The sequence below is a fragment of the Hippocampus guttulatus genome, chromosome 22 (assembly GCF_054856545.1).
Source record: "Hippocampus guttulatus isolate MCC_2025c chromosome 22, RoL_Hgut_1.0, whole genome shotgun sequence".
NCBI lineage: Eukaryota > Metazoa > Chordata > Actinopteri > Syngnathiformes > Syngnathidae > Hippocampus > Hippocampus guttulatus.
In genome coordinates, this window is record NC_141282.1 from 8,037,302 (window position 1) to 8,061,431 (window position 24,130).

The 24,130-nt window shown below is 52.4% G+C and overlaps 1 protein-coding gene across 3 annotated transcripts; it reads left to right on the plus strand.

Annotated features, from left to right (window-relative positions):
• The first annotated feature begins 8,131 nt into the window (after positions 1-8,131).
• abcc9 (ATP-binding cassette, sub-family C (CFTR/MRP), member 9) lies at positions 8,132-23,862 on the plus strand. Of its 3 annotated transcripts, none has more exons than XR_015099277.1 (42): positions 8,132-8,378; positions 9,855-9,904; positions 10,338-10,507; positions 10,879-11,020; positions 11,103-11,224; positions 11,419-11,585; positions 11,778-11,879; positions 11,946-12,086; positions 12,273-12,467; positions 13,197-13,361; positions 13,446-13,601; positions 13,733-13,867; positions 13,943-14,105; positions 14,188-14,228; positions 14,358-14,500; positions 14,810-14,918; positions 15,011-15,118; positions 16,312-16,384; positions 16,597-16,702; positions 16,947-17,048; positions 17,145-17,229; positions 17,305-17,385; positions 17,771-17,908; positions 18,017-18,142; positions 18,216-18,315; positions 18,381-18,454; positions 18,537-18,740; positions 18,875-19,026; positions 19,104-19,173; positions 19,245-19,402; positions 19,498-19,590; positions 19,662-19,776; positions 19,839-19,952; positions 20,030-20,150; positions 20,226-20,356; positions 20,524-20,602; positions 21,308-21,416; positions 21,974-22,077; positions 22,173-22,306; positions 22,474-22,536; positions 22,795-23,088; positions 23,217-23,322. XR_015099277.1 is itself a non-coding variant. In XM_086103373.1 (41 exons), exons 3-41 carry the CDS (start codon positions 10,360-10,362, stop codon positions 23,352-23,354), a joined length of 4,695 nt encoding a protein of 1,564 aa, XP_085959499.1. In that variant the 5' UTR covers positions 8,132-8,378; positions 9,855-9,904; positions 10,338-10,359; the 3' UTR covers positions 23,355-23,862. The 3 variants fall into 3 exon arrangements, 1 of the variants encoding a protein (XP_085959499.1); XR_015099278.1 differs by having other exon boundaries at positions 19,662-19,764; XM_086103373.1 differs by lacking the exon at positions 22,795-23,088 and having other exon boundaries at positions 19,662-19,764; positions 23,217-23,862.
• Positions 23,863-24,130: the final 268 nt, after the last annotated feature.

Below are 24,130 nucleotides of genomic sequence, written 5' to 3' on the forward strand. Positions count from 1 at the left end.
CGGCACGGAACCGAAACAACGGCCGCAAGTACGGCGTTGGACAGCGTATGTAATGTAAGAATCTTAGGGACCGCCACTCCAAAACAAACCACAGACAAAAAAAAGCTCGTTCTAAGACTGGTCCCAAGTCGATCGCGAGCACCGTCGAGCAAAAAAAAAAAAAAAAATTGTGTGTCTGTGCATGTTCGTAATCTATTTTTCGTGTTAACGCACACTGAACCCCAATCATCCTACCAGTCTCACTTTCACAAAAAGTCTTAAAAAAAATAAAATAAAATAAAGCAGGTGAACTTTGACTTACGAGGGGGCGGGCTGGTGAACTGCGTCACCGGAAGTTGTTACCCGCAGGCCGCGATGGCGTCTTGCGGCGGGCAAAGCTGTTGCGATATAGCTTTTATTTTGCTTATTCTCAGTCAAAGCTCATTTCGTGTACAAGTCACCGATGGCGCTCGCAAAGAATGGCGATCTGGAGGCCCGAGAGAAGCATTTGAAAAACGGGACGAGAGTGAACAGGCTGCCCACGAAGGTAGGCACTCATTTCAAGTTGTCATCGTTTTTAATGATTAGTTCGTTGAAGAAACATGTTGATGTGCTGAGTTGATTTGGGCCTGATTGCATCAAGCACACAACGGGGCGTTTTGTTCGCCTCTGCCACAGAACGTGTGTGCGCGTGTGTGCGAGTGTGTGTGCAAGCGAGTGTCTTTCTCGTGACGGTGCAGATTGGGATCTTTTTGAAGCCTCGCTCCATTCATCTTTCTTTCCAATATGAAGTGCTGACCACGCCAGCAGCCGTGGGAGCTCAAGGCCTGCCTGGGCGAGAGATACAAAGGGGGGGGGGGGGGGGAGGCAGCAAAAGAGAGAGGCGGGGGGGGGGGGGCATGCGTCTCAATATTTCTTGCGATGAATTATCAAAAGATGAAAAATGTCAAATTGCAACGATCCCATGACGTAACCAGCACGCGGGCTAATGAGCTGGGCTGCTGAAAGGGAGGTGGAGAAGTGACTGGCAAGTTCGCCATCATCAAGCAGCCGGTGCAAAGTCAACCGGCGGACACGAGAAATGCGTTTGGCCCACGTCCAACTTCATCGAATCATATCCGAGGAAAGTGTGGTCACGTGGTTCTTTCCGGACCTAAAAACGCAGCACGAGGTGCTTTGCAGTGGGAAATATTCCAAATAGCGACACAAAAAACACGGACACGCGAACGCACTCGGAAAGGCCGGCCTCGGAATGCGGCTGGCGCAAAGTGGTCCGGGAATGCGCCCGGGATGGAAAGCGGCGAGGAATGAGAGGAAGCCGACTTCCTGTGCGGATGGCCGTCAACGACTTCCTGAGCGAGGCTCGGAAGGTCGTGACCTCGCCAGGGGGGGGACGAAGAACTCAAACGGCACGACCGAGGACTTTCACGCCGCCTCCCGAGGGACTCCCGGAACGTTTAAAGCAACGACGCAAGCGGCCCCTTCCTCCATGTCAACATGGGAACAAACGCATGCGCTGGCTTTCGAGCGCCACAGGTGGCGCTACAACCCCAAACTGAAGAATAAAAAGGACAGAATGCAATTGAAAACCACAATCACTTATTGTGACCGTCTTTTTTTTATGTTGAAGCGCACTTTTTTTGCTTTCTTCCTGACCGGTGAGACATCGAAAAGTACCCTCCCCCTTTTTGCGTGGACGACAGCCGACGAGCGACCGTTTTTGGGGCCTTCAATTAACCCTTTCACCCTCTCGACCCGAACACACACGCACACTGTCGTTGACGTAAAAGGGTGTGCGAAGCGCTGAGGCGGGGATGGACGAGGCGAGCGGCTGCCAAACTCCAAATGTGTTCCGCGTTAACTGACGTCAGGCTGGAATTCCAAAGGGACGGCGGGGGCTTTCCCCCCCCCCCCCCCGCCCCCATGCGAGCTGCGGGGAAAGTCGGACCACCAGTCTCGAAGGAGGACTTCCGATGATTCTCATTCCTTCCGGATGCTCGCTTGCGTTTAGCCCCAATCGGCGCATCTTCTCACGCGCTTGTTTCAGCTTGATGCGTTTTGATTTGTATTTTTTTTCGGAAGCGCGCCTCTTGGCCCCGACGCCGTTTTCAGGATGTCGTTTTTTTGCCGGAGGGGCTGGAAAGTGTGCGTCGAAAAGATGAGAGGTCACGGCGGGAATGGCAAACTGACGTTCAATTCCAGACACTCGTGGAGCATTTCTGAGCTGTCGTTTGAATAAATGAAAGTCATGAAAAGCCCTTTTCATACTTTGAAGTGTCAGCAGAGAAAAATCCGTCGGCCTGAAAGCGTTCCAACAAGCGCATTCCGTCCACTTTTTGCTCGGCAACCGCGTTTTCGGTCAGATGAGGAAGTCCGCTAAAAACGGGAAGAAGGTTTGCTGGGAAAATGTTGCCGCGAGCTAGCCAGTCAAGTTACGTTCTTCAAGTTCTGCTTTTGGGGAATTCCCCCCCGCCCCCCCCCCCTAAATATAGAGTGCGGTTTCCCAAATTGTGATTTATCAAGGTCAAGTGTGATTCATGCCGTCTATACCGGCTTTCGTGACCGTGATGGTTGCAACTCGTCGAGCTTTTTGTGAAGTGAAGATCACGGCGGGGGGGGGGGTTAAATAAATAAGCAATTGCCGGTCAAGACTAGAAAAGTTTTCACTCTTGGATGCTTGTCGATGCTGCCGCTGGTCCGTGACTAGTCCTCGGGGTGTTGCGACGAGGTGAGCGGCTTGCCCGCCCGCCCGTCTCGCAGTGACGAGCGTCGTCGCCTTGAGTATCGCTCGCCGTCGCAGGTTTCTCTTATTCGCGGCGTTCCCACGCGGATGACGACGACGACGGCGGCGGCGGCGGCTCCGGCCTGAAATAAGCCCTCAATCCTGCCGCAAGTTGAACAATGGCGCCTTTCTCACGATCAGGACCGCGCTTTGCTATATTCGTGCACGTCGCCACCTCCATTTGGAGGCCTGAGCTCGGTCAAAAGACGACCGCGGGGGTTGGGGGCCGGGGGGGGGGGGGGGCGAAAACGGCAAATTCTCTTCTTGGCTGACAAGAAACACGTTTGCGATGAGCATGGACGCGCCGCGGCGACGACGACGCGCGCGGGCGGGCCACCGTTGGCTAGGCGGGCGCGCGCCACACGGAGCCGGGCCCTGGATGGCATCGCGCGAGTGCAACTGCACCACTCCAATGTGCAGATTTACACACGCAATGAAGGGGCTGGCATTTGCTTGGAGGTCATCCAGTCGGCTCTGTGTCCTTGAAAAGCGTTGCGTGTGTGTGTGAGCGACTGGCAGCTTCCCGCCTGGCACAGACAACGCTAATGAGATGCAGCTTCCCGCCGAGCGTCTTCCACTCGGTCCTCCGCTCCACACACACATTTCCATATCAAGCGCTGTCGTTTCCCTCGTCGCGGTTTCCCTTCCTGACATCCTTGTGACTGATGACATCGGCGACTGTACCCCGAGTTAGCTTTGAGCCCCGCGCGGGTGTGCGAGGATGTGAGGAAGACGACATCCGAGTGGCCACTGCGAGTCGTGGCGCAGAGCGACACGCGGCCTCGCCGGCAAACGCGACCTTCGAACGCTTGCAGGAAAACCAAACAGCGGCGCCGCACGCCCCGCTCATGTGCAAACACGCGCGCCGAGGCCATCGACGCTCACCCTTCCCTTGCAATACTGCCAGCAAAAGTGGCAAGTCGAAGAAAATGCTCCTCCTGAACATCTGGCTCTTGACTAGTAGCGCTAGCAGCATGGCCGTGTTAACTTGTGCACAGTTTGGCTTCCTTCCGCATCCACTTGGAAACCAAAAGTTGCGCCGGCGCCTGACCGACAGCTCATGGACAAGGGGACGGGTTAGCCACGCCCACCGCGGCGCCATCGCCTTCCATCACATTCCACGCACGGCGACGACGCCGCAGACGCTTTTCATACGCGGATGAGGAGTCATCGCAACTCAAACTCCAAAACCAGTTGGGAGTCTTTCAGTATTTTCCCGACGCCGTCATGGGATTTAAAAAAGAAAAACGAGGCGAAAACAACTGCCTGGTTCTGCATTGTCATCGGATGAGTCACCTCAGAAAACAAACTAACAGTACAGTAGCGGGGAGGATGCGTGGCAGGGGAGTTGCCTTTTTTTTTTTCATACACTTATACGGTTTCAGCTTTTGTCCACATTGTTTGGTGTGCGGTGGACCTTCCTTTCCGAAAGAGACAATCCAACATTTGCTGCACTACAACGGCGCAAATGAATGACGTCATCAGAATTGGAAGACACACAGAGAAGAATTTGAGAAGTGGAAGCGCCTTCTGCTGGCCAAATGACCGCATAACATTAGCAACCCCCCCCCCCCCCCCCAGGTCATGAATTGACATCAATGTCAGTCTTGGAATGCAACAAAGTATTTCAGTAGTGTAGTTGATTTTTTTGAATGTACTGTACTGTATTTTTGACGTAGACTCTTCTACTCATTACTTTGAAATCATTTTGACTTTCAGGACCAAAGTAGAATTTATATCCGAAAATTGGAATTGTTTTTATCCCAGTGTTGTTTCTTGGGGCTTCAGACAAGACTGATCGTGGCCACTTGGTGGATTTCAATGTGGTTCGCTAACCTTCTTTAAATTGAATTGAATACAACTTTATTGTCAAATGTGCTATACGTATGGAGCTACAAAAAAAAAAAACGGTCCTTATCCGGCCTCGATTCCAATCGAATTTCTTTTTAGAGGACGTGACGACTTTCTCTTCTTTTAAGAATGAATTTGGTATGATATTCCGACGTCAAGCGCTGCAATCAATCGAGGTGTTGGCTTTCTCGAGGCTGTTTGCAGACTTGCTCAACAGGATCAGCCCAGGGAGCTGCGCGGAGAGGCTCCAGATGTTCTGCGTACTGATTGGTCCCAGACACATTCCACTCGTCCCCTCGTGCCAAACTCGAACGAGGGAAAAAAAAAAAAAAGCTCACATCTAGGTCGCCTTGTTAAACAGCAGGCAAGGCGCCCGCACATCCAGGTCGGCGCGCTGTACATCATCAGCGCGCCCGACGTAAACCAATCGGCATTCGTGTCAAAGTTCACGCCAGACGAGATCCGAAGTAAATAGTAGCAAAAAAAAAAAAAAATCAACGCAGCAACAATTCAGCCACTCCTTTCGGTAAAAGCAGCGGCGGCAGCCCGCTCAGTCAAGGCAGTGCAAGGGGGATTGAAACGCGTGCCGATCATCCCAAATCTCTCACCAACGACAAAACTTTTGCTCGGCGAGTCAACCGTCGCTTGACCGCGTCCAAGCGGACACCGAATTGGGTGTTTTGTAACATGAGTCCGGTGTGACGCTCGCTGCTCACGCACTTCTTGTGAAGGAGCGGACTATTTCCTGGATAAACTGCGCTTTAATAAAATAAAAGTGTCGACTTACCCTCGCGCCGTCGTCCTGCGGCTTCGCTACTCCCCCCCCCCCCCCCCAAAAAATGTCACAGCGGTGGAAAAACCGGGTAAGTGTTTACATCCTGGTGTGCCCAAACAACTTGGAAAAAGATTCCCAGGGGAAAAAGAAAGGGGGTTAAAAACGGGTCCCGAGAAGCTCCGACTCGGTCTGCTCCAAACCTCTGCGAAGTGTGTCCGGTGAATAGCCCGGCGAGGAGCGCTCGTGCGCGTCGTGCTCGGCTCGAAGGTCGCGCTCTTGTCAAGCCAAGCGAGCGCGATGATGATGATGATGAAGAAGAAGCTTCCTCCTCACCCTCCCCGGCCGTAGCGCCCCCGCGCGTCTGTCAAGTTACCTTCAACAGCCGTGAGCCGCAGCGAGCCCCGGAAGTCCTTTCATAATAAACGACGCGCATAGGGTTTTTTTTTTTCTTCGGGTTGCACTTTGCGCCTTCTTTCTTCTGGATCATGCACAATTCTTGTCATTACATTCGTCAATCAAAAAAGAAAAGGCATTTTAATTGTATTCACAATGATTTCGTTTCAGAAAGTTCATCTTTATTTTGTTATTTTCCAAATTTGTTGGACTTTTTTATAATTCCATTCCACGGTCATTTTTTTATCATCTGGACACAACTGCAAGAGCATGAATGTATTCTTGTTTTGGTTTTTTTGAACTGCATTCTTAATTTTTGTCTTGTACTGTAATTTTGCTTGTACCTTCGATTCTGATCTTTTCTCACACATTTGTCATTTTTACAAGAATTATAAACGTTTATTTACTACTTATTATAATTGTTCATTGAAATTTAAGATGTGGTCGTAAATTAAATTGTGTGCGGAAATGTATGATTGTTGTTTTTGAAATTATTTTTCAATCTTTGTCATTGTCATTGCCGTTTATTATTTGCCCGTGAATGTGATGGAGTCCACGTGTGCTAAGGCGTCTGTAATTTATTTTGAAAATCAAACCAGGAAACTGCACTCTTACCGTCCCACTCGGTAGCCACCCTCGGCACACTTTTTGATTGTCCAACGAACATGTCAAGCACTGGAAAACTTGCAAAGCATCTGCGCTGCTTGAACACGAACTCGGTTCATCATTTGGAAGGACAATCCTGATGCTTTTCCTCCCTAGTGTGCCGTGAGCGTTGAGGCGCAATCGTGGCCTGACTGCTTCTGTCAAAAGCCACTTCAATGTTGCTGCGGCCCCTGCTGCTAATTGGGGGCGTCCTGGAGAGGGAAGGGGGGCCACACTGAAAAACAATGGAGGCTTTGTAGTCGGGGAATTAGTCAGAGGAGAAATCTTGTTTCCCAACTCCTGAATGTTGTGGGCAGGGAAGGGAAGAAGACTCCGTTTAGATATCAACACATGCGCGTGTTAAGGGAACGCGGAATGGAGTCCTGCCATGCGTGACTGGCCAGACAAAGTTCAGAGGGTCAGCAGTCGAGATATTGCCCTTAGCTAAGCCAAGGCGAACTCTAATCTGTTGAAAGTGCATTTGTGGTGTAAATGAGAGGCTCAGTGGGGAACTCCGTCACTCCGTTCTGCTTTTGTCTGAAAATGACTTCTCACACCTCATTAGAACACTGCCCAAAGCACAAGTAGGTGCGCGTGTGTGTGTGGGTGTGAGAGAGGGAGAGAGCAAAGTGTCGCTCATGAATGATTTATGAGCATGTAAATGAATAGAGTGGCAGCACACGTACACGTGCGAACTGCTCATTTTGAGTGTGTGGGGGAATATGCAGACTGCGTGAAAAAATTCATCCTGGAAATGGGGTAAATGAAATGTAAATAATGGCCATAATATGAGGAATGAAACTGCATTTAAATTAAAGCTGTTTTGGCGTTAGCCTTGCGGCAACGAAGCACGCGGGTGTCTGATTCTGATGAACACAAATATTTTAAAAGAATTGGAAAACGTTGTTAATTCTGACTGATGCCCCAAAAAAATGCTTCCAAGGAGTGTGATGCAAAATTCCAAAATATGGACTGTTTCGAATTGAAAAGCGACCAGGATCAAACGTTGATCGATAACGCTCTCTCGTGGTGAGAAGAAGACATGTTTAGCGCGTTCCCAAAAGGGGAGACTTGTCGCCGTCTTGTGGCTCGATGGTGAACCGCACGTGACCTCAGGCCTGCACTTCCCGTGTGAGGGCGATTGCTCGGCCAGACTTCAACTTTCTCACACTGCGTGTGCGTGTGCGCGCGCGCGCGTGTGTGTTTGTGTACGTGTATGGAAGCAGACGAAGAGCAGTTGGTGAGGGTTGAGTGGGAGTTTTTGTGACTTCTGTGGGAGACCATTAAATGTGTCTATGCACGCATGCACACGCACGCGCGCCTGCTGGGGGGCAGTTGACAGAATTCTTAATCCCATGTGGATGTTTTCCGGCGTCTTTAGTCCCTTCCAAATGATGTTTCCATGGCGACAACATGAATGTGGCAATCTCCCGATGCTCGTGGATTCAACCTCACAATAATACTGGAGTCAGTACGACACTTCTTACTCCAGTACTACATATATAATGACATGTACTTACTCTCTGCATTTAGACAGTATTAATGACTTTGTAAAGCTTCTTTGACTGTCCGGAAATGTGCTGTATAAATGATTAGAATAGTGCAGTGGATTATGTAAGATTCTCTTCCACAGATGTGTATTCGTTAGTTTGACAGCGCCCCCACGCCGGAGTGGCCTGTATAGCACTCTTTGTGCCGTCATGTGCGATATTTTGACATTGGTCCGGTAAAAATATGCAGTAGGAAAATGCTAGAATCGATAATCGATCTCAATCTTTGGGGAATGAATTGCGAGTCGTTTGTCATGCTTTCCCACCCATTGTTTACATTCATATGGGATCGTTGTGGATTCTGATTCTTCTATTTCCGGCGCAGACAAACGCCATCATCGAAGCCCCCTCATTGGCAGCACCGCATCAATTTGGTGGCCCCAAACCCTGCGTCAGACGCCGGGTAAGTGTCCCGCGTGTCCCACCCGTGCTTCTAATGACGATAGTCCGAAAATTCACCTTACGACGTGCTTTGTCCCCAAAAGGCACTCAGGCAGCGCAAACTGCTCCCCTCCAAACCCCATCGATCAAATAATCTCAATATAAGACAGTCTCGTCACTGCGGGACAATGCATTTTTTCAATAGACACACAAATAACATATTGATGTCACTTGAAGATCTATCTGCTATCGGCATCACAATAAGACAGTTAAAATCGTGTTTATGCGCAAAACGGGGATTGAATATGTTGTGTCTTGAAATGACGAGGCACACACGCGTTTTCTATTATGTATTCGACCGTCGAGTTCCGCCATTAACCTCGTGGGGGGGGGGGGAGACTTAGACATTGCAGGTAACATTTCACACATGCGCAGTAGATGGCAATACAAAGTACGGGAAGTCATGCGTCCAAACAACATACAAATAACTATGATGGTTAATACACCACAGAATATAAAATGTTCTCCCTTGTGTTAAGCGAACGGAAGTGAGGGCTGTTAACAAGCGGGACAGTTCAAAATGTGAACGCGTTGCAGCTTTCCTCTCGTTGAACGTTCGGTTTCAGCATACCGAATACAACCTTTCATCCGACTCTCACCATATTGGTTGTATTTTATGTGCAGTAGCCGTATAATTATTTACAAACGTAAGCATCTTTAAATCGGTATGTTTCGGAATGGAGCTGCACTGCGTCCAAACATGAAGCACGTCGTAAACTACAATAAAATTGCTTTATTGTTTAAGCTGCCAATCAAAGAGCAATCTTTTTAATGAGGAGTGAAGGACTTCAAGTGGCATTTGCATTTGTTAGACACCAAGACAACTCCCTCCAAGTGGTTAAACTGCTTCAATTTTGGAAATTTGATCGGCGACTATTTGTTAAGCTAGTGGGAGTTAAGCCCGCCTGAACCGGAAGCTGTAAATCAGATGCCTTCAAATTAGAGTGACGGTTGGAGCGTAACAGCGGTAACGTATTCGCGAGGGTCCGGAGACATCTTCAGTGTTCCCGCTCACACGGGAAGTGAGTATTTTCGAACGAGGTGTGAGAGGATTTAAGTATGATCTATTCACAGTTTCCAAAGTATGTGCAGAGCATTTTATTATTGTGTGTGTGTGTGATGTACTCCCGACTCATGTAACCTGCAGCCTCTCATAGGTATTTGTGTAGTACTGTACATGTCAGTGTTTAGTCCTGTTGGTCTGTTTCGATTGATTTTAAAGGATTTTTGTTTCGGACAATAAATAACTTTTATTTTGAAGGCAGCCGGGGTACTGTGTGTGCATTTCGTTTGATAAATGAGGGTCGTCAGAATGCGGAGCAGCTGATCCTGGCGCAAGCCTAAAAATAATCAACTTTTCCCTCCCCGCTCAGCTCGCACCACATCTTTTTCGCCTTTTTTATCGACCGTATTTTTCATTTTTTCCCCCCCTTGGTAGGAATGAAAATGTGTCCGTGAGGATTGTGGGATTTCACTCATCTTGTTGAGGTAAATATTGGTACTTTTAATTTCCACTTCTCTCACGAAAAAAAAAGTGAAGACTCCACTCATAAATTGCGTGTGTGCGTGCGTTATCGTGACTTTTACCCGAAACTATGACGTCATTGTAGGCACGCCGTCGTGGCTGGCCAATTAAAACCTGTGTACTATGTTTGGAACATTTGAAGTGCACGGAGATATTTGAGTCATGTATGGAGGAGGGTGTCAAGTGTCTTTAACGCTCACTTATTGCTTCACAAAAAGTCAACACTCGACAACGCCCGGCCACCAGTGTTAACTAGCAGCCATATTTTTGGGGGGGACTCGTCAGCGTCACATTTCTCGCAGCTTCTTTTCGTCTCGTACATGTTGAAGGGTTTTCTTGGTTCTGGTCTAGCGAATGTCGACTGGTCTAGTACACAAGTAACGTTCTTGTTGTCAGGCGGAGGTCAAGCGGCGTGGCCATGGCCTTGTCGTTTTGCGGCAATGACGTGAACAAGAGCGGCTACAGCGTGGACGACGGCATGCTGAACAACGGCTGCTTTGTGGACGCCCTCAACCTGGTGCCTCATGTCTTCCTGCTCTTCATCACCTTCCCCATCCTGTTTATCGGTGAGAACACTTAGCAGTTCCAAATTCACTGTCGAACAAAACCTAAAACGAAGCAAATGATTTGACTCGGCTTCACTGCTAATCAATACCTGCCTCAATGTTACTTGTGACTAAAATAGCAACAGTGCTCTCTGGCATATTTTCTTCATCCTCTGCGAAGAGCAATTAATAATATCGCAGTCGACTGAGTTATGTACAGTCTTCATTCGTGTCCTCCAGACTGTATAATACTGCCCTCCGGTGGCCAGGTTGGGCTCAGCAGAAGGACTCGTAGTGGCTTCTGTTCCTCAAGACTCTCAGGTGATTCCGTGTCGTTGATGAAAAAATAAAAAAACTTTCTGTGTGTGTGTGTGTGTGTGTGTGTGTGCCAGGATGGGGCAGTCAGAGCTCCAAGGTGCAAATCCATCACAACACGTGGCTGCACTTCCCGGGACACAACCTGAGGTGGATCCTCACCTTCTCGCTGCTCTTTGTTCACGTGTGCGAGTTTGCCGAGGGCGTGGTGTCCAACAAGTGAGCGGCAGCCACCGGGGAGGCATCTTATCGTGGAGGGCGGCGGAAAATGATACCGTGTTGTGTTGGCGCCTCACTGTAGAATGATGGACACCAACCACCTGCACCTCTTCATGCCAGCCTTCATGGGATTCGTGGCGGCCACCACGTCGGTGGTCTACTACCACAACATCGAGACCTCCAACTTCCCCAAACTTCTCCTCGGTGAGCTCCGCGTTCAATTGAAAAAGACGGTTTACCCTGCGCTTGAATAAGGCAATAAATAGACCTCGACTTAAGTCAACGATTCTATTCAAATGGATTGCACGCATTTAATCCAAATGATCATCTTAAATAAGTTTCGAAAATTTGCTGCTGGGTCCAACGCGCGCTCCAATTTTTGCTGGGATTGTCCACAGTGCTCTTCATCTACTGGGTGCTGGCCTTCATCACCAAGTCCATCAAGCTGTGGAAGTTCGCCATGTACAAGGTGGGCATGCGCCATCTGAGATTCTGCATCACGGCGCTGCTGGTGCTGCTCTACGGTCTGCTCATGGCCGTCGAGATCAACGTGATCAGGATCAGGGTGCGTGTCGCCCACCCTGAATGTTGATTAAATTGATGGATTTGGGAATGGGCTTTTGTTTGTCTGCAGCCATCCGACCTTGTCGTAGGTTCAAATGAAGGATGCCTGATTTTCATTTCTTTCTTTCTTTTTTTTTTAATGCGGTGGGCCATCACATGAGTTTATTTTTTTTTTCCCCACTCGTCCTGGCAGAAGTACGTCTTCTTTGCCAACCCTCAGAAGGTGAAGCCCCCCGAGGACTTGCAGGATCTCGGGGTCCGCTTCCTGCAGCCCTTCGTCAACTTGCTCTCAAAGGTAAGAGGACGCCGATACCCCATTTCGGTCGAGGGTCGAGCTCGGCCTTGTTTCTTCTGTGGCCAGGCGACGTATTGGTGGATGAACCCCCTGATTATCGGGGCGCACAAGAGGCCCATCGAGCTGAAGAAGATCGGCAAGCTGCCCATCGCCATGCGGGCGCTCACCAACTACTTGCGACTCAAAGACGCCTACGAGGACCAGAGGGTTAGTCCAGATACGTACTTGTGGAAAAAAAAAAAGTAGCGTCATGCGAATTATCATCACAAAAAAGGAGCATCCATGCTAATATTGGTTAGCCGGTCTCTGGCATTTCGAATGATGAGTTAGCATGAAGCTAGCAGACCGTCAAGATGAGACGTCAGCGGTTGGCTCCTTTTTTTTCCGCGGCAGACGGCCGAGAACCCGGAGCGGGCGCCGTCCATCTGGCGCTCCATGTATCGGGCGTTCGGGCGACCCATACTGCTCAGCAGCACATTCCGCTACCTGGCCGACCTGCTGGGATTCGCCGGGCCGCTCTGCATCTCGGGCATCGTCAAGAACCTGACGCTGGAGGAAAGCGGAGGCTCCGCTCCCGACAAGATAAGGGCGAGTCCGTCCGACTACGGCCGAACCAAATTGAATTGTTCCACTCGAACGTGGAACGCTCTTCCAAGGTTGAAGAAAAGTATCAAATTGTCTTCCATTGCAAAGCTCCACACCCTGAGTAGAAACGCGAGCAAACCACTTAGCATGTTTACACAAGTTGATTTTATTAGCGTTAAGATGGGCCGCTGGGTGGTCCCACCGACCAATCAATGACTCACTGGGTGTGAGCACAAGACTCTGGGAAAATATTTGACCCTTGTTTGCGTTGGGAGCCCGCGCGCTCGCGGTTAGCACGTCGGCCTCGCGGTTCCGAGGTTCACGTTTGCAACCGAGTCCTGGACTTCCTGGATGGAATTCGTTTTTTGTCTCCCCGTGGCCTGAGAGTGACCGGCGACCAGTCCATTGTTTGTCCACATAAGTCCTGCCCTTGACTGGCGACCCAAATGACAGGACCAACGGCGCGCGGGGGGTCCGGCAGCGACTCTGCTGAAGGTCACCGCGTTGACGAGGACCCGCCGAGCGGTCGCTTGTTGTCACAGCTGAATGGCGGACGTCCAAGAGCCAGCGCGCCACCGGCGGCAAAATAGTGCGAAGCGAGTGGGAATGACGCGGGAGATTCCTCTCACTGACTTGAGAGAACGAGAAAGCGCATTCACTACACCTGAAAAGGAAGAAAACGACTTCCTCGAAGAATTCAACTCGCGATGTGTATGGCGCGTGTCGTTGCAGGACACTTACTTTGACGTCCACTTCATGCCGTCGAGCGAGCTGCTCCAGAACACGTCGGTTCTTGCCGTGCTGCTCTTTCTGGCGCTGGTGCTGCAGAGGACCTTCCTGCAGGCGTCCTACTACGTCACCATAGAAACTGGCATCAACCTACGCGGAGCCCTGCTGGTGAGGCGCACGGCGCCGCGGTTTGCGGGGTGCCCCTCAGCTCACGACTCGGTCCCCTTTGGAATGTTTTCTCCTTCCTCCCAGGCGATGATTTACAACAAGATCCTGCGTCTGTCCACGTCTAACATGTCCATGGGCGAGATGACGCTGGGGCAGATCAACAACCTGGTGGCCATCGAGACCAATCAGCTCATGTGGTTTCTCTTCCTTTGTCCCAACCTGTGGGCCATGCCCGTGCAGGTATCATCGCCAACGGTTAAAAAAATCCAAATAAAGCAGAAAAATCTGACCTACTTTCAGAGCGAGCCGTGACCAGATTGTCATGCCCGACGGCAACCGAAACGCGAACCTCGTGTTGGTGGTGTCCCCAGATCGTGATGGGAGTCATTCTCCTCTACTGTCTGCTGGGCTGGAGCGCCGTCGTCGGCGCGTCTGTCATTGTTCTTCTGGCCCCGGTTCAGTACCTCATCGCCACCAAACTGGCGGACATGCAGAAGAGCACCCTGGTGAGCGTCACGGCCTTTTTTCCCAAGGTTGAAGGTGAGAGCGGCGAGCGATAATCCCCGGGTGGCGTCTCGCAGGAGCACTCCACCGATCGGCTGAAGAAGACCTCGGAGATCTTGAAGGGCATCAAGCTGCTGAAGCTGTACGCTTGGGAGAATATCTTCTGCGACAGCGTGGAGGAGACGCGAGGCAAAGAGTTGACCAGCCTCAAGACCTTCGCCTTCTACACATCCTTGTCTAGTGAGAAGACGGTCGGAAACAAAACGAGGACGCCGTTGTTGTCGGAATGCCCGGCGTGATCATCTCTTCTGTGCTTGTGCAGTCTTCATGAATGCCGCCATTCCCATCGCCGCTGTCCTGGCGGTAAGCTCGTCCGGGCCACCCGGAAAATGATTTGCAACAAATTCTTAGGCGGCACCACAACGATTGTGATGTTTGGTTGGTGTTTGGATCAGATACGGTCCACTCAAGGCCTGTTTTGCCTCCTCGCAGACTTTTGTCATGCATTACTTCATCACCAAAAGCGGTCCGAGTCCCGCGGAGGCCTTCGCCACACTGGCGCTCTTCAACATCCTGGTCACGCCACTCTTCCTGCTCTCCACCGTCGTCAGGTTCGCCGTCAAGGCGCTCATAAGGTCAGGCCATTTTGTCACTTGTCGTTGCCACGGGGTGCATTACAGTGCTGTGAAAAAGTGTCGCAAGTTGGGGTTTTTTTCCTCAGCGGGGTTTGACACACTTCCGGAAACTGTTTCCCGAAGAAAGTCGAGTTGGCGTCTGCTGGAAACATTTGATAAGATGCTACCAACAGTCAAACCTAGTGGTGGCAGTGCGATGCTTTTCTTCTTCAGGGCCTGGACGACTCGCTACGATTAAGAGAACGATGGGGAAAAGGCCAAAAATCAGGAAGAACGTGAATGCGTTTTCACTTTCGATGTTTGCTTCAGTGTCCAGAAGCTGGGGGAATTCCTCCAGAGCGACGAGATCGGAGACGACAGCTGGAGGAACGGAGAGATGTCCGTTCCCTCCGAGGCAGCCAAGAAGCACCCCGCAGCGGTGAGCGCTCCCGCCCGGCCTCAACATCGCCCCGATAAACTGCCGCCGCGCGAGGCTGACGTGTCCCGTCTTTGGTCTTCTGCGCGCCGAAGACCAAAGCCATCAACCGGAAGCGGCCTCTACGTTACCAGATGGACAACTACGAGCAGCCGTCCAGGCGGCAGATGAGACCCAGTGAGACGGAGGACGTGGCCGTCAAGGTTAGAAAAAGCTCGTCTTGCGTAGCAATCGGGAGCCTGTCAAAAGCGCATCATATGCCTCCGTCAAGAAAATGCGGAGGTGCCCGTAATTTTCTCCGGCTTTGACGCGCCGAAGCTCGGCTCGGCTCCTCAGCAGCTGTTTGTTCTCACCGCCAGCGAGCGCGTGACTTCTCAGCGAGTGGAGGATTCACACGAGAACGCCTTGCCCCGAGCGCGGCCTCGCTTAAGGCGACTCTTCCTGTCGCATCCCCGCGGGGCGATGGCCCGCTCATTAGGCGGATGCGGGGCGAGTGTGGGGGGAGGGGGGGGGATCGCTTGACAGACGCGATGGAGTCTGCCTCCCGGTTTGGAAGCTCTCGCTTTTCCAGCTCGGTCCCGAAGGCATTAGCCCGGGTCGAGGTCAGCTACGCTGGGAAAATGCGCCGTCCCTTCACCGTGCCGCCGTCACTTCCTGTTCTTGCTCTTGACGTTTGGCGGGCCGCGACGCAGTCGACGCCGCGGTTCCCGTGTTGTGGATCCGGTCTCTCATTCCTCCCGTTCCCGAGTGCTCTCGGTCCCAGAGGCGGGAGGCGCGAGTCACACGCTCCGTCAAATGTGTTCGCCTCGCGCTTACACACAATGGAAAAGGCCATTCCGCATTACGACGCGCAAAGCTTTCGGAACAAACATCCGTTTTCACGGGGGAGCGATCGTTTGCGCTTTGAGTTCGGAGAGGAAAGGTCGAGTGCTTTGTCAGAGAGGTCAGAAATTGGAAGCCTAAGTCACCCCCCACCTTTGGCAGAAAGAGGTCACTCGGGCTCCCCGCTCGCCTCCGCTGTGGATGCTCCAAAGTAATTGTCCCACCGTTGAATGGCAGCTGTGTCAAAGTAGCGTGGCTCTTTAGTTGCGCGAGGCTCTCACGACCCGAGACGTTCCGGCCGAGATGCGCCCCTGGGTCGGTGGCGTGCGGAGAAGGACGCTGGGGGGAAGCCGGCGGGGGGGTGGGGGGGTCGCTCAGATAAAATAAACTGAACGGGAACAAATAAACCAAACAAGAGGAGAGGAATGCGACCGCCGGGAAGCGACGTGCCAGATCATCCGCCCGGCGGGAACGGAGTCTCTTTTGGGGAGGGTCGGCCGTGGCGGCAAACGGGAAAAACAAAAGGGCAAAGAAATGCTGGTGAAAGGGGATGATTGATGTCTTTTATGTTCAGGTGAGCGGCGGTTGCTTCACCTGGGGGAGCAACCTGTCCACGCTGGCCGACATCAACATCCGCATCCCGACAGGTGAGGATCACGAAACCGAGGAACCGCAGAACGCAGTTTCCCATATCATGTATGATGGCAAGAAAGTCTCACAGCCGCAGCAATATTGGGAAATATCATGACGACAACTTGACTTCTATCGTGAGCTTCCAATGTGAGGCGATGAGATGACGCCAACGTCATCCCGCTAAAATGCGCGAGTCGCCCCGTAACCTCTGAACTTGCGCTTTCAGGCCAGCTGACCATGATTGTGGGCCAGGTGGGCTGCGGGAAGTCGTCGCTGCTGCTCGCCATGCTGGGCGAGATGCAGAGCATCAGCGGCCGTGTCCACTGGAGCAAGTAAGTCGGCGAGCACGCCGGCCCGTGCGCAACGCTCGCTTCTTTGGAGCGGCACAGGGAACGTTCACCGACCGATGTTGGTGGGGGTGGGGGGGGGGGGGGGCGTGACTCGGCGCTCGGAGCGGGTCGTCCGCCAAGCGGAGGCTCCGCTGTTGGATTTTGCGCTTTGTTGGAGTCGTGCGCCGTCGTGCCCTTGGGCAAGACTCTTCACCTCTCTTCAATGTTTCCCATCGTGCAACCGCAGCAAGAACAGGAACTCGGTGGCCTACGCGACTCAGAAGTCTTGGCTGCTGAACGCCACCGTGGAGGACAACATTACCTTCGGGAGCCCCTTCAACAAGCAGAGGTGCGCCAATCCGTCGACGAGTCCCGAGTGCCCAAATTGCAGCGCGTCATCATAATTAATGACGTTTCTATTTGCCGGCGCGTGTTTTTGCTTCAGGTACAAGGCGGTGATCGACGCCTGCTCTCTCCAACTGGACATCGACCTGCTCCCCTTCGGAGACCAAACGGAGATCGGCGAACGAGTAAGCCTCGGGGACGATTCCGGTCCCGCTTTGGGAATGCGTTGGCGTTTTGTTGACCGTACGCTTTCTGGGCAGGGCATCAATCTGAGCGGCGGGCAGCGTCAGAGGATCTGCGTGGCTCGAGCGCTCTACCAGAACACCAACATCGTCTTCCTGGTCAGCGCAAACGGACACCGCTGCCGCTAAGTCACTAAATCAATGAACGTAATCGCATTAGACGAATTCCGCGCGTCCGAAGGAAGCGACGCCCTTTTTCCGGGGGAGACGACGTGTTTGCGCGCTCGCGTCATTTTCCCCGTCGCCGCGGCGATGTCGGCTCCAGTCGGCTGCTCGCAGATTCCGATCCGCTTAAGGAAATGTTGTTTTGGCCGGAGAAAAGGCGGCGAGGTTAAGCGGTGACGGTGACCTTGCGATGACAAAGGGATGCGTGAGGGGGGGGGGGGGGTGGAAAAAATGACGGCGCTGCGGATTCACTCGTCCCCAAATGTTTTTCGGTCCCGAGCACAACTCAGGTGAGCTACTCGTCCTCTCGTATCCGTAGGACGACCCCTTCTCCGCCCTGGATATCCACCTGAGCGACCACCTGATGCAGGAAGGCATCCTCAAGTTCCTGCAAGACGACAAGAGGACGGTGGTTCTGGTTACGCACAAGCTGCAGTACCTCATCCACGCCGACTGGGTCAGTGAGAAGTGGGAAGTCCGCCTGAGCAGATCAGTGGCATGTTTTTTTAATTTTTTTCACGTGACGATGTCAGGATTTATGTCATCATTTCAATCTTTGCTTCAGATCATCGCCATGAAGGACGGCTCCGTGCTGAGAGAAGGAACTCTGAAGGACATCCAGACGCACGACGTGGAGCTCTACGACCACTGGAAGACGCTCATGAACCGGCAGGACCAGGAGCTGGAGAAGGTTGGCGTGGGGCGTCTTTCCCTTCCTTTCCTTCCTTCTTCGCTGGGCTCTCTGATAGGAACTCTCCACGCAGGACATCGAGCAGGACAGCCAAACCACGCTGGAGAGGAAGACCCTCCGACGAGCTTTCTATTCCAGAGATGCCAAGAATCAAGCAGATGATGAGGATGAAGGTAGGCGTTGCGCTCTTTGTCAACCACGGCTTCGTATCCTCAATCAAAGTCGTTCGTCCCTTCAGAGGAGGAGGAGGAAGAGGAGGATGAAGACAACTTGTCCACCACCACAAGCAGAAGATCCAAGGTCCCGTGGAAAGTGAGACCATCTCGATCCCGAGGTAGCGACCGTTTGCGTTGGTCTCCGGCCGTCCCGAGCAGAACGGCCGCTTTCTTCTCAGGTCTGCTGGTGCTACCTGTCCTCCGGTGGCTTCTTCATGGTCTTCCTCATGATGTCCTGCAAGCTCCTCAAGCACTCGGTCATCATGGCCATCGACTACTGGTTGGCCATCTGGACCTCCAACCACTCCAACCGCACCGCGGTGCCGAGACCCAACGGAACGTGCGAGGTCATCGAGGTCGACGGAAGCGCCGTTGACTCGGAGGTCCGGTATCGCCCACTTGTTTTGTATCTCGGAGCCCGATCGATAGGATGTTTCACCTCGCCGTCACGCCGCCGCCCGGAGGTGAGGCGCGGCGTCGCGGTTGTCAAAGATTGCGGGGGTGCGCGGCTTTGCAGGACTCCTTTTACCCGACGGTGTTCATGGTCCTGTGCGCGGCCGGGATCACGCTGTGCCTCGTCACCTCGCTCACCGTGGAGTTCTTGGGGCTGTCTGCAGCCACCAACCTACACCACAACCTGCTCAACAAGATCATCCATGCTCCTCTCAGGTAGCCCCCCCCCCCCCCCCCGCCTCCTTTCTTGGTTGTCGCGCGGCGAGGGTTGAGTTCTCTCTCTCTTCCGTCAGGTTTTTTGACATCACCCCCCTGGGGCAGATCCTCAACAGGTTCTCGGCCGATACCAACATTATTGACCAGGTAGGAGCTCGCCCGGCGTTGCCGACGGGATGTCCAGCCCTTTCCTGACGTCGGCGCTCCTTGTCCTCCAGCACATTCCTCCCACCCTGGAGTCTTTGACGCGATCCACCTTGCTTTGCTTGTCGGCCATCGGCGTCATTTCCACCATCACGCCCTACTTCATCGTCGCCTTGGTGCCCCTGGCCGTGGCCTTCTACTTTATACAGAAGTACTTCCGCGTGGCCTCCAAGTGAGTGCAAAGCTGCTCGAGGCCTTTTCATGTCTTCAGACGCCTCCACGGGAGTGCGACTGACGTGGACCGATCCTTCGCTTTTTTTCTACTAGGGACCTTCAGGACCTGGATGACTCCACGCAACTTCCTCTGCTGTGTCACTTCTCCGAGACGGCCGAAGGTCTCACCACCATCAGAGCCTTTAGGTACAGTGATGAACCGAAGCCAAACAAAGTTCTTTGAGTTTCCGATGGACTTGGCTTTCTTTTCGCTTCAGACACGAGGCTCGCTTCAAGCAGCGCATGCTGGAGCTGACCGACACCAACAACACGGCGTACCTGTTCCTCTCGGCCGCGAACCGCTGGCTGGAGGTCCGCACGGTGAGGGACTCGGTGAGGTTCACCTGCGAGAATCCACTCGGAAGCCTCGCTGACGTTTCGTCCCTTCCATTCAGGACTACCTCGGCGCCGTCATTGTGCTGGCCGCGGCGGGGGCGTCCATTTGGGGTTTGGATTGCGGTCGGCCATCTGCGGGGCAGGTGGGCCTGGCTCTCACGTACGCCCTGACGGTCGGTTTCCCTCGCCGTTATTTGCGCGGACGTCCCCACGAGCTAACGGCAAAAAGATCCGCTCGCCTTTTGATCAGGTCACCAACTACCTGAATTGGGTGGTGAGGAACCTGGCCGACTTGGAGGTGCAGATGGCGGCGGTGAAAAAAGTCAACAGCTTCCTCAACACGGAGTCGGAGAACTACGAAGGCTCCATGGGTAAACGTCAACGCCGCTGCAGCGGGGCGCCGGACCGCCGCTGACGTTGCTTTGCTCCTGTCGCGCGTCCCGCAGATGCTTCTCAGGTGCCCGAGACGTGGCCTCGGGATGGAGAGATCAAGATCCAAGACCTGTGCGTGCGCTACGACCCCATGCTCAAACCCGTGCTCAAGCACGTCAACGCCTTCATCCAACCGGGCCAGAAGGTAATTGAACATCGCGCGCCGCCAATCGTGCGTCCGAATGTGCAAAGTCTTGCGGCGACTCGGGTCGCCTCCAAGTCGCGAGCGCCGGGAGTTGGCGCGCGGCCGCTCGCTGGTCTTATTCTCAAGTGTTTGAGCTGCGTCTCTCCTCCCTGTCACCTCCCCGCCAGGTGGGAATTTGCGGCCGCACGGGAAGCGGCAAGTCCTCGCTGTCCTTGGCCTTCTTCAACATGGTGGACATTTTTGAAGGTGAGATGAGAATGGCATCTCCTCTCTCCTCTCTCCCTCTCTCTCTTTCTCTTTCTCTTCTCCCATTGTGTTTACATCTCCTAAAAACAAAACGTTCCCAAGTTCCCCTTTTTTGGGAATAGTGGCGTGAAGGCTTGAAGACTGTTGACACAATGAAGCGATAGGAGATGATTTTGGTTTCTGGGGGGGAAGTAAACGGCGCATTTCTTTCCATATGTCAACCACTGGCCTAGAATGGCTTGTTATTTTCATCCTCTTAACAATGCTCATCATGTATGAGCAGATTGTACACTTGGCCCATCGAACGCATTCCTCCCTGCAACCATTTGATCTCCATTTTATGGCTGAGAGGAGGCAGGAGACTTTTCCCCTGAAAATGACGTCGGTCCATAAAGGCTCGTTTGGATAAGTTGGGCACTTCTGGTCGCCGGTGCACAACGGCGCACGTACTCTATCGACAAAACAAAATCCTTGCCACTCACTTGTCGCACGTGGAAAAACAGTTGAACTTCGAACACAGAACCTCCGAACAGCATGGCGGACGCGCCGACCACTTGTCGCACCGTGCTGCCACTTTTACATTGGAATGTGTGTGTTTATTGTCGCCTCGCAGTGATTCACTCTTGAGAGGGATTTACTGGAAGAGTGCTCGCTGGCGCTAAATGGGGTGATGTCAAGTGACTCCTGATTGTCCCCCCCCTCCAGGAAAGATCGTCATAGACGGGATCGACATCTGCAAACTTCCCCTGCAGACGCTCCGCTCTCGGCTGTCCATCATCCTGCAGGACCCCATCTTGTTTAGTGGCTCCATAAGGTAGGCGCACGCACACGTGCTTCCTGGCTGAAGAGGCGACTTCCCGTTTACGCTCCAGCCTGGCCGTTTGCTTTAAGTTGGAGTCTTTTTTTGGGAGCTGTCGTGCTTCCAATAAATCCAGGTTGTTTTATTTCTATTGTTCTGGCTTTTAGTGATGAAGGGAGCCCAAACACAGCACACTTTGCCCTTTAAAAACAACAGAGGCTCTGGAATTGGTCCTTGTGGAACACCTCTCTGCTCCATTGTGTGCGAACAAGTAGCATGGATTTTTTGTGCCGTCGATGTAACGCAGCAGGAAGTCAGTCAGAGACCTCTTTGACTTTTTTGCCTCTGTCGCACATCCTCGCTATGTTTGTTTGGACCGTGTGTGCGTGTGCGTGGGTGTGTGGGGTGAATGGTCGAGTTTTTTCACACGGCTCCGTGAGATGCGTTTGTCGCCCCTTCTGACGGACTGGTTATGAAACTAGAAATGATCTTCTCGCTTGTGGAGACGCAGTCAATGTGGGAATCAAATATTTTTCGCGGCAACCGTAACCAAACAAAATGACCTCTCGCAGGTTCAATCTGGATCCGGAGCGGACGTGCAATGACGAGCGCCTGTGGGAGGCGCTAGAGATCGCTCAGCTGAAGAACATGGTCAAGGCGCTACCGGGAGGACTCGGTACGTGCGTGCGCACGCACACATTTGTTTTGTTTTGGTTTTGAGGTATCTGTGACTTAGTCCACTTTCTGATTGGCTGCTGTCCGGTGTTGCAGATGCGGTGGTGACAGAGGGCGGCGAGAACTTCAGTGTGGGTCAGCGGCAGCTCTTCTGTTTAGCTCGGGCGTTTGTACGGAAGAGCAGCATCCTCATTATGGACGAGGCCACTGCCTCCATCGACATGGCAACGGTGTGTGTGTGTTTGTGTGTGTGTGTGCGTGTGCAAAGACAAAAAGTTGACACCAGAAGGAGAGCGCCAGGCACCGATGCTCTTGCAGACATTGTTGACCGCAACAAACAGTCAAATGAAGCGCACGCAAGGAACATGAACAGCAATTGTGTTTTTTGTGTGTTCAGGAAAACATCTTACAGAAAGTCGTGATGACGGCATTTGCGGATCGGACGGTCGTCACGATTGCTGTGAGTCATTCTGTTGCGCTTCGTTTTCCGGTTTCCCTTTGTTTGTTTTTCCAACGCCTTCTCATTTCCTTCAAAGACTTCCCAGCAGCATTATGACCATGAAAATGCTTTTCTTTGTCCTGTCCTATTGTGTCTTGTTTTCATCTTTCCTGTCCTATCTTGTGCCATCCTATCCCACCTTGTCTTGTTCTGTCCCTTCCTATCCTGTTCTTTCCTTTGTGGTATTTCCTTCTGTGGTATTCTGTGCCCTCACCTCAGCACCGCGTCTCCTCTATCCTGGACGCCGGGCAGGTGCTGGTCTTTTCCTCTGGGATTTTAGTGGAATGTGACTCGGGTCCCAACCTGCTAGCACAGGACGAGAGCCTCTTCAGTGTGCTCGTGCGGACACACAAGTAGACCGGACCAGACGGCCGACTCGGACTCGCCCCCCCAACCCGCCTTTACTCGCTTTCTGTTTCTTCCTGACGTCTCTCTTCTGCTACTCGCCACCGGCCGGGTAGGGGATGGAGGTCCGGGGCTGGTTCTGGTCCAGGTTCCGCCAGAGACAACCTGGTTGGTACCCGGGAGTGCGGATTTTGTAAACCCAATCGAGAGCTGGGGTGGGCAACGGCCAGCTGCGTTCTTTAATCCAGAACGCGGAGCAATTCGTTCTCAACGCGTGTCCTGTCGCCCCCCTTTAGCACCGCGTGTACACCATCCTGACGGCCGACTTGGTGATCGTCATGAAGCGCGGGAACATCCTGGAGTACGACAAGCCTGAGACGCTTCTGGAGCGGGAGGACGGCCTGTTCGCCTCCTTCGTCAAGGCCGACATGTAGACGCGCGGGGGAAGCGGCGATACGGACGACGAGGCGCGTTTGCCACTGGCGCATATGGCAAAGTTTATCATCAATGGGCGCGGGTCGAGTTTGAATTGTGCTCACCTTTGTTTCTTTCAAACCGGAACTGCGCCAATGAAATCGATGCGAGCAATAGAACGCTCATCCTGTCTCCGAATGACCACGTCAACGACCGTACGTCTATTATGGTATCAACTTGGCTGTTTGTTGTGTAAATTGCGGCCATTTTCACGTCGTTCTTGGAGGCAATTCACCCCGTGTCACATTTTTTTATCGGACTCGAGGCAACGGAGAAGAGGTCTCGGGCTTTGTTTACTTGTCGGAGCTCGCGTGACATCTTGGTGAATTCACAAGTTGACTTAAGTGTTTTCTATGTTGTTGCTTTTTTTTTTTAACCTCGTGCATCACGTCTTTCTTTGGTTCCAATTCAGCATTTGCTACGATGCAATTGCGAAACGTGCATTAAAGTCCTTTTATAATCTTGCAATGCTGATTGTTTTTTTTAATTTTTTTTAACTAATAATACATTGTGACTTTTTTTTCTTGAAATGCACATTTTAGTTGGTGCCCCACCAGCCCGGTCGTTTTTGGAACGTCTCGTTCGGTGTATGCTATATGTTGCTCAATAGCACCACCTGGCGGCTCCAAAAAGAACCCACTGACGAACCTGTCACGTGAACATTTCAGGTAAAAGACACCGGTTCGAATGGAACATGTCGGGGTTATGTGCGCATCTGTGGCGCGCGTTCGGTGGT

Bases quoted from the DNA above. Each gene is read 5' to 3' on its own strand.
- abcc9 (XM_086103373.1), top strand. From the start codon at position 10,360: ATGGCCTTGTCGTTTTGCGGCAATGACGTGAACAAGAGCGGCTACAGC. The intron at 11,021-11,102 runs GTGAGCGGCAGC...GCCTCACTGTAG, and splicing joins GAGGGCGTGGTGTCCAACAA to AATGATGGACACCAACCACC. The intron at 14,229-14,357 runs GTAAGCTCGTCC...GCCTCCTCGCAG, and splicing joins CCATCGCCGCTGTCCTGGCG to ACTTTTGTCATGCATTACTT.